A 12,001-nucleotide genomic window follows, 5' to 3' on the forward strand; every position below is an offset into this window, starting at 1 on the left:
GGGAACTGCAGCTTTCAGGGCTCTGCGGCCTCGGACAGGGTGGCCTGAGCAGCGGATCCAGATGCGCCCCGCAGCTGCGTCTCCACCGCGCCGCTCTGCCGCCCGAGGCATGAGCGGGACAAGCCAGAGGAGGCGCCACGGTGCCTGCCTCCCTGCTCCAGGGGGCACGGACTAGGCGCCCTCGGCGGGAGGCCCGGTCCTACTTCACGGGGTGCCTGCGCGCGTCTCTAGCCCCTCCCTGGCAGCCCCGACTTCGTCCCGCCTCACCCCACCGCGGGCTTTGTCCACCGGCCGCGCGGCGGCCCCTCCCCGTTCCCGCCGGCTCCTCCCCACCCCCTCCGCTGGCCCCACTTCCTCGGCGCAGGCGGCAGGAGCGAGCAGGGGACGAAAGGGTTAACCCGGGGCTCTTCCCGGCGCGGAGGGATCCGGAGCGGAGCCGAGCGCGGTGCTGAGGCCGTCTCAGCGAAAAAAATGTCCGCCTGAGGAGACCCACAAGTTCTATTCGGGGGGACCGCCAGCCCGCCCCGGGAGGAAGGGGCGGCCAGGCCCGAGAGCCGCCTCTCCCGCCCGGATCTGAGAGCTCGCGCGGGGCAAAGTGAGCCGAGCCTCCGGGAGGTGCAAGGGGAAGCCCGAGCCCGCTCTCCCGACCAAAGTGAACTTTAATCGGGGTGGTTGGATGCGGAGACGGGGCGGCAGGTAATTGCGGAGAGGCGAGCGGGAGGGGTACGTCGTGGCGGGGCTGGGGGCTGAGGGGCGCCGCCGCGTCCCTGCCGGAGCGGAGGCGACCCCGGCCCCGCGCCCCAACTCCGCGCCCCTTTGTACAGAGGCGAGCCCGGGGTTCCCTCCAACTTGGGGAGCGGAGTGGGGCGGAGGCGAGAGTCGCGGGCAGCCAGGCCCGCTGGCGGCGCGCTCGGCCTGCGCGCCTCGCTCGGCACTCGGCTCCGGCTCTGGGGCGCGCGGGCGAGCAGGCTGCTTCGGCCGCCGCGCCGGGCTCATTGTTCGGCAGGTCCGGGGCTGGCCGGCCGCAGGCAGGGCAGCAAAAGTGGGAGGAGGCCGAGCCGGGGGAGGAGGACGCCGGGCAAGAGCGAGACTAGTTGTCGAGGTTTGTATTTTCTTTTTAAAAACGCCTCTCGGACGCGCGGGGGTTGCTTTCCGACCCCCGGGGCCCGCTGGGGACGTCCGGGCGGCGGCGGCGGCAGCCGCGGGCCTGCGAGCGGCGCGTTCCCTGCAACTTGTCAGTTCTATTGTTGCCGAGCCTGTGAGTCACTTCGCATCTCCCCTCGTCGCCGCTCCGCTTGCTGGACGCCCAGTCGCCCCTCACCCCGCCCCTCGAGACCCCCGCCCGGCCAGTCGCCGCGCGGAACACCCGGCGGCCGCGCGGGGTGGGGGCGCCGCGAAGGGGGCAGGGTTGAGCTCGGAAACTTGCGGGAGAGGTGGCGAGTTGCGGGAGCCGCCGCGAAGCTCCCGGGCCGCGCGGAGAAACGCGTGGATTCACCGGCGCGGTGCTGGGCTCTCCTGCCCCCTGCCCGCGCGGCGGTGGGAACGAGTTAGGTAGTGGAAGTCAGCCCACGGCTCTCCTGCCTTACGCCCCTCTTCATCCCCTCACACTCTTTGGGCCTCGGTGGTCTCTCTGAACCTATTTCCTCTGCTTTAGGACCCGCTAGAAGTGGCTGAAGATGAATCCCCAGCAGCAGCGCATGGCCGCTATAGGGACCGACAAGGAGCTGAGCGACCTGCTGGACTTCAGTGCGGTATGAGAGCTTTCTGAGGCATCTTGGGGTTCTGCTGAGGTTTACCAAAAAAAAAAAAAAAAGGAAAAGGGAGGGGGGAAAGCGACGTGGAGACTAGGCAGCGTGAATTCCATCTGCTTTGAGCAGTAGTTCTCAGGGCTGGAGTCCAGCTCCCCCAAGTTGGACACCTGAACTTTGATGTAATGTCTAGACTTGCAGATTTAAAACTTTAATGCCAGAGGGGTCATTTGATTTAACCAGTTAAAAGGAGAACAATGTAACCATGAGCTTTGGTTGAGTCACCTTCTGACCCTGATGATTATTAGGGATTTTGAACTTTATATGAAAAAAAATTATTTTTGGTGCACTCCATTTCTCTTCCTAAGATGTGATAGAATTTATAATACCCGAAAGAGGTCAGTTATGAGAAAGCCAGTTAAAGGCAGGAATCTCCAGCCTGTTTGAACACTTTTAATGACATGTATATTTGTGTATGTATATGGGTATACATACATATATATATATGAATATTTGTAAATCTTTTACCATGGGGAAATAATTAAAGGACTTAAAAATAGTTGAAACCTAAGGCCTACTGCCTTTATCTCTAATGGGTTGAATTCCTTTATTAATTGTTGTTAGGAAGCAGGACCAATACCTACTTTCTAAAACTGGGTTATAATGGATCCTTACTCTATGTAGTTGTTTCAGTGGATGTGATTCTGACTGTGTGTATTGAATAGTAGTGTAAATGTAATGAGATCTCTGCTAGAAAGTGAAGATCATGGACAAAAATTTATAATTTTTAACCTTAATGTAAGTGACTGAGTTTTGAGAACAGACTATAACCAGTATTTCCAAGTAGCATTAGGAAATAGTATCACTTAGTGTGTTTGCTTTTCTGGGTCTGAATGTATATTTTCAATTTTATCTTAACTCTTTTCTGAAATACAGTAACTGATGATTCTTGGTGGACTTTTGCTTGCAAGGAGTCTAGAAAAATTTCAGGACTAACAGATACATTTGGGTTATTTTGTAGATGTTTTCTCCACCTGTTAATAGTGGGAAGACCAGACCAACGACACTGGGAAGCAGTCAGTTCAGTGGATCAGGTAAGATATCTAAAATCAGACACTCGTATTTTGGTGTTGTGATACATTTTAGTAGAAAAATATGAAGTATTTTAATATTTCTATGTCATTCTGTAGTGTCTAGTTCAAATTAGAAGCAAAAACAAGCCTCAGATAAGAGCTGTTGCTTTTAGGACTCATTGATACTTCTGAGAATTTAAATATTGATGTAAAATTTTTCTGTTTTCCATGAATTTTTAAGTTGAATTTGTCTTGTTTGAGTACAAGGGATTATATCCTGCTTTTATGTTAGGACAAGTAGCAGAAGAAAATACTCTGTGGTCCATGTGTGGTTTTTTGTTTGTTAATGTTTATTTACATACGTGTATTTAAAAATTTTGCCAAAATTACAGCCTATTAGCATTATTTACATTTGGGTTCTAAAAAATTGGTGAAATAATGCTATTTGATATATGAATATGAAAAGTGCAATTGAGTCAAATAATTAGTAAGACTTATTTTAAAAGATGGCCATTCCATTGAAACACTGCAGCAAATTAACAATTTTGAGGATAGTTAGTTAAAATGTTAAAGGAATGATGTTACAAATAAATGAATAGAAAGATCTATTTTCAGATGACATCTATTAAGTGTCTGAATCCCATATTCCAATGACATTAGGATAATGTTTAGAATAAGTTAAATTAGATTTCTATTCCTACACTGGTGCTGTGGTCTTTCAATTGACTTTCTGTATATTTGTAACTACTCTGCTCCATTATTAACATTTATCCCATTTTTTTTTTAAGAATGCATTTTTTGTTTTTCCAACTTACTTAAAGTCAGTGATTTGAAAAATAAACAGTAAGAAGCAAGGTCCATTCCAGTGTTCAAAACCTATAATTTTCTTTTTAAGTTAAACTTATTTCGTAGTTCTCAAAGATGAAAAAAAAAAAAAAGCCATGGACAGCATCATCTTAAAACTACTGTCAGATTCCTGGGCTGAAATATGGTAATTCCTCTTTCACCGGTGCTTTTATTTTCCCTAGTAAAATGGTAATTGATTTTTTAAGATATTATAAGAGCAAAACATCAGGAAAGAAGGAAATGTCATAACTGATAACATCTTAATACCGCTTTATATTTAAAAAGTGTTTCTATTTAAAAATAATTCAGTAACTTTATTAAAATTTATTTTTCATGATGAAATTACAGCTTATGGGTAAAATACAGAATGTTTAACACCTCAAATAAGCAAAATAAAAGCATTCTAGGTTTTAAATATGCTAAAGGCTGATACTGTCTCTATTCAAAAGAGTATCATAAAGTGTTAACCGAATCCCAACTCTGTTCCTCTCTCCTTTCCATTTACTGGTAATTATTTGAAAGTTGTCACTTTTTGGGGGTGGGGAAAAAAATCTATATTCTTTTACTTTCTTTACTACTGTTTTGAGTATGTCTCAATTTTTGCAACTAATTCATTTTCAGTACTTTAAATTTACTTTGTCTGATACATAGTAGATGCTTAGTGTATTTCTTTAAGTGAGTAGTGACATTGCTCTTTTTAGGTTTGTTCGAACTTTAATTGTGGAAAATATATTTAACTGATACTCATTAGTATCAAGGACATGAACTTTAGAAACTTGCTATTAGACATACTTTATGTTTTTAGAATAAAGGCAATTATATTTTTTTACTTTTTAAAATAATGTGTGGTTTATGTAGTGTGTGAAACTAAAAAGTATGTATGAACGTGGTATATATTATTATAAGCATGGCATTGGAACATTTGTGGGCCTTTCTTGTCGCTTGCATTATGCGAAGAAAGAAATTATTTGTTTATATTGCAGAAATAATTGTATGGTATTTGATTATTTGGAGTAGGAAATTTTTAATTTTAAAACTTAGGTTTGTTACTTGTCCTTTGAAAGTTTGAACTTAAACATGTGTTCAGTGGATATAGTTATATTTATCTTTGTGGTTTGTATTAAATACCAGGAAAAAGAAAAAGCTATGACCTTTAATAATTAGTGAATGGATTTAAATTTTGGGGAAAGCATAATGGCATAAGTGGTTATTTTATATCAGAGTATATTGGTATATGTGGTTTTCCTATAGTCAGTTTGTTATCTTAAATGGTATTGGTATAGCAATATTATTTTATTTATATACTTTATTGACATCTGAATAATCTTCTATTCTGATTTCAAAGGATATTAATATGTCCTAATGCCTGTTCATTTGCAGCAATATAAGGAGCTAAAGAGAGATAAAGATCTTTCTGAAGAGCTGACTTAAAGATTAGAGTTTTCTTGTATTTGGAGTAACATTGTTAAGACCTTAAGCCTTGCTTCATGAAAACTAGTTGTGCAGTATAATTTCCTTTCTTATGTTCTTTTGGAGGATAACTTAATTTCACATTGGACTTTTTTTGAGAAATAATAAAACAGACCTAGAATTTTTTTAGCTGAAAGAGTACAATGTATTTTATAGTTTAAAAAAACATTATTTTAAAAAAAGTTTTATTCCTAAAACTAATAACTTGTATGATAGCTGACACTTCTTCAAAAGTCATTGGAAAAGATGAGAATGTGTTTCTATTACTTATTTGTCTGGAGAAATCTGTTACAATGCTATTTCTTCATCAAGGTGTTAATTTTCTTGCATTATCATAAGACTGAATTTGTCTCCTTTGTATGATAGAGTCTGTGATGTTCTTACAGTGACCTTGAGAGATGTTTCTCTCTGTAGGAGTGCAAAGTGAGGTACTGTGTTATGTTAGGCCGGTGTATCAGGAGAAAACTTGTTGAAAGGATTGATAAAATGGAAGTACTTCAGGTGTTTAAATCCACTATTCCCTCCAGCTTCAGAGTTTGAGTGTGTAGTACAAAATTGTGGTATTGGGTTTAATTTTTAGTAGTTTAAATATTTACATGATATCCCAAAATTTTCCTTTATTAGTTTTTGAATCTAAGTAGTAAGAGATATTAATACAGAATGGGTATATTAATTTTGTAAGCTATCTATGTATATATTGAATCTATCTTTGATATTTCTGGCAAGTTATCTTAATTAGCAAGTAAAGTTTTGCTTTTTGTTATTCAAAGTAGATTTTTGTAACATAATTTCTTCTTGTCCAAGATTTTTGGAAATAATTGTAAGAACTGGTTTCCGGCTTTTAATTTTTAAAAGGAATACAGCTTTTCATTCTTCAGTTACTGATCACTGTTTTTGGGGAAATTTTTCATTTATACAGGCTTTATGCTTTTTGAAAGTAATTTGTTCATTCAGGAAACAAATATGCTAATCTAGCGGTGAGCTGGTGAGGGTTTGACTTGGTATTGGTATATGGGGAAGGAAGGAAAAAATACTGGAAAGAAAGGACTGAGAATTTGAAGAACTGGATTTCATTAGGTTAAGAGAAATGACTTAAGGTTGCAGTTCTAGCATAACTGGAGTGTGGTTGTGCTGGAGGAAATAAAGATGCTGAATTGTTTTGAGCATTTTAAATTTCACAGGACCTGGGACTCTTCTAGCTAATTGTGGGATTTATGAGAGAGAGAATAGTGCTGGGAGATGTTGGTTAAAAAAAAGAACAACAGCAGCTCTTTTTTGTTTATAAAATTAATAGTCATCATTGAAAAGAAAGTTGGAGAACAGAAAAAGCAACAAAGGAAAAAAAACACCCATTATTTCACTGTCCAGAGAAAATTGTTATGTTTTGATATGTTTCCATTTGGTTTTGTTTTTCCAGTTAGTCCTTTGTTTGCAAAGTTGAGAGCTTAATGTGATGGTTTCATTTTATGTCCTTTTTTATTTCACTTAATATTATGAGCATTTTCGTCATGTACTTAAAGATACTTTATAAAGTTGGTTTACTGTTGTTTAATATTACATGGAATGGATATAGTATAACTTAACAATTTAGTTTTCTTACTGCTTGACATTTAGGGATTTTGTTAATTTGCTTTTTGTTATAAAAAATGTGGTAGTGAACACCTTTTTGTACATGTGGATTTTTTATCTACACTTCAGTTTCCTTTGGATAGGAGATGTAGGTTTTGTTTTTTGTGCCTGCAAGTTATAATTAAAGCTAAGAGAGTGAATGAATACCCTTAGGGAAATGAACTCAGAGGGAGATAAATTATCAGGCCAAGGATTGATGTTAATGGTGGAATTAGATGTATAAAATTAGTGACTTTGGATAATTACTTAATGTAAAAATACAATTTTTATTTGTATATAAGTGGAGTATAAGATGACATGTAGAGATTTATATTTGTGTGTAAATTTGTTGTGTGGTAACTTGAGGGGATTCCTATCATTCTTTGACCTGTGCCTTTTGAAATGGAGTGTAATCTAATTGGAGTCTGTCGGTGAGGGCTCTTGAATTCTTGACTTCTTAAGAGAGGCGCTATAGCATAGTGAGAGGAATTGGGCTCAGGAACCAGACAATTGGAATGGAATCAGTGCTTTGCAGGTTATTAGCTGGGGGTTCTTAGGCAAGTCCTTTCAATGATCTGACCATACTTTTTTGTGAAAAGTAGATGATACTGCCTACCTTCAGAATCTTTATGAGGATCAAGTAAGATTATCTTTTTTTAAAAAAGATTTATTTGTGGAGCGCCTGGGTGGCTCAGCGGGTTGAGCCTCTGGCCTTCAGCTCAGGTCATGATCTCGGGGTCCTGGGATCGAGTCCCACATCGGGCTCTCTGCTCAGCGGGAGCCTGCTTCCTCCTCTCTCTCTGCCTGCTTCTCTGCCTCTTGTGATCTGTCTGTCAAATAAATAAATAAAATCTTAAAAAAAAAAACCAAAAAAAAAATTTATAGGGCACTGAGATTCCTGGTGTAGCTACTTAAAAAAAAAAAAAAAGATTTATTTGTTTATTTATTTGACAGACAGATCACAAGTAGGCAGAAAGGCAGGCAGAGAGATTGGGGGGGAAGCAGCTCCCCACCAAGCAGAGAGCCCAATGCGGGGCTCGATCCCAGGACCCTGGGATCATGACCTGAGCCGAAGGCAGGGACTTTAACCCACTGAGCCACCCAGGTGCCCCAAGATTATCTTTATATATTTCCTGACACACAGCAGTTTCAAAAATGGTAGCTGCCAAGGGTGCCTGGGTGGTCCAGTTGGTTAATCGTCTGGACTCTTGATTTTGGCTCAGGCCATGATCTCAGGATTGTGGGATTGAGCCCTGTGTCTGGCTCTGTGCTGGGTGTGGAGTCTGCTTAAAATTCTCTCTCCCTCTTCCTCTGCCCACTCTACTCCCTCTCTAAAAAATAAAAATGGTAGCTGCCATTATTATTGTGGCATCCTCTTAAGTCATACTAATGATAATATTAATGATTAACAGTAATACTTAGAACCAGCTTTATAGGCAATGTTTATTGAACTATTATTATCTACTAGGTGCTATGTTAGTGGTGGTGGAGATGAGGAAATGCCCCCCACAAGGGCAAATATCAAAGTTGCTTTTTAGTGCCATAAAATTATATATGTTGTCAGAAGTCTAAGAAGAAATCAGGCAGTAGTTTTTTTAAATTAAAAGAAAAGTTTTTTTCCCCTAGAAGAGTAGCTTTGAAAGGGCACTAGGGACCTAAGAACCTTACCTTTTTTTTCTTTTACAGTGGATTTCTTTTTAATACTATTATTTTGTAGATTAGATATTGTATAGTGCAGAATGGTAGACAGAAACGTGTACAGCTTTTGAAACCCTCTTCCATGCTTAGGCATTGCCATTTGGATGTAGTGTTTTCTCCATATTCTCTAACTACTTGAAATTCTTTCTGGAATGAGATATAGACTAAATAAATAAGTAAAATAAAAATTGTGTGACCTGAGAGGATACAATAGCTGGGAGACAGGTTGGAGAGAGTGTTAAGAGTCTCTAGAGTAGAGCTTCTCCAATTTTTTCTTAATAGCAGAGGAGAAGTACCATAAAATCCCCTGGGAGCCTGAAGCAACACATTGCAAGTGAGCAGAAGAAATCTTATCTTAAAAATTTATGTGCATTTTACTTTCTACTCCCAAACACAAACATATTTATTGTAATATGAATATGTTTTAGGGCACCTGGGTGGCTCAGTTTTTAAGCGTCTGCCTTTGGCTCAGGCCATTATCCCAGGATCCTGGGATCAAGCTCCATTGGGCTCTCTGCCCCGCGGGAAGACTGCTTCTTCCTCTCCCTCTTCCCTTGCTTATGTTCCTGCTCTTGCTGTGTCTCTCTCTGTCAAATAAATAAAAATCTTAAATAAAAATAAATATGTTTTAATTAATTATTGAGTAAAACAGGTTCTAGGGACGTGCATCGTGATTAGCTTATAGCATTGCCTTCCCCCTGTTTTGCTTTGTATCTTTGGGTTTGGGGCAAAGGTGGAGTGGGATGTAGGCTTATATTATCTTTCTTTAGTGAGAAGCCCACTTTTATGCTTTATCTAGAGCGTATTATTCAGCTGTTTTTATTCTTGGGTCTTCTCCTGCTCCCACAGAAATCTATGAAAAAGGATCATCACCTTAGGGGGCAAATTGTTTTGTTAGGGAGGAAATTGTTACTCCATAACGCACAGAGAAATTTGTTAGTAATGTCACTTGTCTTTTGAACCCTTGTTTTCTGTTTCCAGCCAGATCATCCTGTAATTTAACATGCCCATGACTTGAGAAGAAAATGTGTATTTTTATAGAGAAAGCTTTGTGTTTTTGTGTTGTTGTTCTATGTCTGAAATGTGCCCTGGTGTGTTCCAGGTTAAAAATGTGCTTTCATAAAGACCGTGGTGAGTCATCCAAGCTACTCTAAGCTGATTGGGAGCATAAAAATCACACTGAAATGTATAAACAGATCAGGGATCGGTTGCTAATTTTTATTGCATTGAGTAGTGACTCAGTCATGAAATTTTCAAAATATAACAATAAAGCAATTTAAGATAAGGTGCAAGATAGAAGAGAATACTTTTTTTTTTTTTTTAAAGCAACCACTGCCATACCTTAACCATGTTTTTGGCTATTAAAAATGTTGGCTGAAGGTATCATTTTGTCAGGTCTGATTTAGGTGCTAGGAAGGTGCCTGAATTTGAACTGAGGGAGTTCTCTGAATTTGAAGGATTATTCCAGTTACCCAAGGGAAGTCTCTTTGGAAACCTCCCTCAAAAATTGTCGGTTTATTTTCTTCTGGTGGTTTTGCCAGGGAGCCATTGCGAGGCTTTGAATGAACGGGATCAACTCATGATTACTATTCCACCACTTCATTTGTAGAGAACACAGGTTGAATTTAATATGATCGTGCAGCTCCAGTCAATGAGCAAATGTGCTCCTGCTCTCAGCAAGAGTTGTGAGTAGTGGTGGGGCGCCACAGGGATCCCTGCTAGGAGGGAATTATAGTCATCAAGCTTCTCAGTTCTTGAGGCATATGTTGTTTTGAGGTTGTTGAGGATAAATAAAAGGTTTGCTGTACCACTAGAGAGGAAAAAATACAAGGCTTCACTTTGATCTAGTGGCAGAAGCATGCTTTGGCCACAAGTTAATTTAGAGAATCTTGAGTTTGTATGGGTCCTCAGATAGCAAAAACCTGAGTTAGCAGGTCCTCTTGGGTTTTTGCTATTTGGAAGGCCAACTATATGTAGCTGACTTTGTCATCTGATCAGAGGCCCATTGCCTGTCTGCTTGGCATTGACATGCTAAAGGTTTTAGAAAATGTTTTTCACTTTTGGTCCCAATTTAGGTAGAGTGAAATTTAAGGGGAAAGTTGTTTCATGTTCATTCTCTTGGTGGGAACTCATAGTCAGCTTGAATTGATAATACCTTTCTAGGTAGGCAAGTAATTAAAGCCATTTCAAGAGCATGAGAAATACCCTAAATGTCTCTTGTCTAAGGATCAGCTAGTTCTTTTTATTCTATGGGATGGCGTGATTAATTATTATATGCCAAGATCACCTTTTACCTACCATAGATCCACAATCCGTGATCTGTGATTTTGAAATCCCAAAGAGTCTGAATCAGAATTTTTCCTTTAAATTCAGCATACATTATTTTAATGGCAAAATCTGATCTTATCTGAAGGGAGTCTGTTTTCCTAGTTGTATGGTTACCAGGTGCTGGAAGTGATTTGTAGTATATGGTATGTGCACTATATTTCTTTCTTAAATTTGAAAAAATGAATTCTAAAATCCACCTGTCTCCATGGATTTTTGAAAAAGGTATTATAGACCCCCCCCCGCTCCCCTCTCGTGTGTGTCTCCCAGGTATTGTTTACAACTCAAGAATTTCTTTTTTTGGACTAAAAGCCTAGAGTAGAGAATTTATTATTTTAAATACAGAAAAAAAATAAATACAGAAAAAATAATGGTGGTGAACTTGTTAACATAAAGGAAATTCTTCTTGGGATTTGACTTTTCAGGCTGAGCTTTGTGTTTGAGTATTTTGGCCAGTACATTGGTGATTTAGGGAATCAATTTCTGTTTTGAGGAGGGATACACTTTTTCATCTTTTGGGCCAAGGAGTGTACTGATGTTTCCCTGGTCAGTTTGCATGGGAATTTTCAGGGTGCTAAGCAGAGACATATTTACATATAGATATATAAACCCAAGTAAAAATAATTATATATATGTACATATATATATAATATAAATCTGGTACTGTATGATCACTTTCAAAAGGAAGCCTGAACCCTGACCATAGCCACTTTTAACTGATGGCTGAGAGCAAATGGAGAAGAGAATCCTAGTGAGTAATCATGACAAAAAAAGAGGAGCTAAGATAAAGTTTGGTATGGGACAGATAACAAAACCAGTCTTTGGTAATTTTATTTATTTATTTATTTATTTTATTAGTTAATTTTATTTTTTACTTCTTTGGGAGGGAGAGAGCACACGAGGGGGGAGCAGGGAGGGACAGAGGGAGAAGCAGATTCTCTTCAAGCAGAGAGCCCGATACAGGGCTGGATCCCAGGACACTGGGATAATGACCTGAGCTGAAGGCAGACACTTAGCCGACTGAGCCACCCAGGTGCCTCCAGTCTTTGGTAATTTTATTCTCTTCTTTTTTATTAAAGTTAAAAGTTTTCATAGATTCATACGTAGCATGATGTTTATTCCTGCAGTGTACTTATTAAGGGCAACTTCATTGAAAACACACTGTGATTCTAATGGTTATATGAAATTTTCCTCAGTAACCTGTCATTGGCTCACTTCTACTATTGATAAAAA

The 12,001-nt window shown here is 40.0% G+C and overlaps 1 protein-coding gene across 6 annotated transcripts in view; it reads left to right on the forward strand.

Annotated features, from left to right (window-relative positions):
- Positions 1-376: 376 nt before the first annotated feature.
- TCF12 (transcription factor 12) overlaps positions 377-12,001 on the forward strand; it is a 385,612-nt gene continuing 373,987 nt past the window's right edge. For 4 of the 6 annotated variants that reach the window (XM_046007718.1, XM_046007720.1, XM_046007721.1 and 1 more), the window contains exons 1-3: positions 377-696; positions 1,655-1,751; positions 2,770-2,842. In XM_046007718.1, coding sequence (XP_045863674.1) covers positions 1,677-1,751; positions 2,770-2,842 — 148 coding nt within the window. In that variant the 5' untranslated portion in view covers positions 377-696; positions 1,655-1,676. Of the gene's footprint in view, positions 697-810; positions 1,103-1,654; positions 1,752-2,769; positions 2,843-12,001 lie in introns of those variants that run through there. The other 2 variants (XM_046007719.1, XM_046007723.1) reach the window with 2 other exon arrangements.

Source organism: Meles meles, chromosome 6 (assembly GCF_922984935.1).
Source record: "Meles meles chromosome 6, mMelMel3.1 paternal haplotype, whole genome shotgun sequence".
Lineage (NCBI taxonomy): Eukaryota > Metazoa > Chordata > Mammalia > Carnivora > Mustelidae > Meles > Meles meles.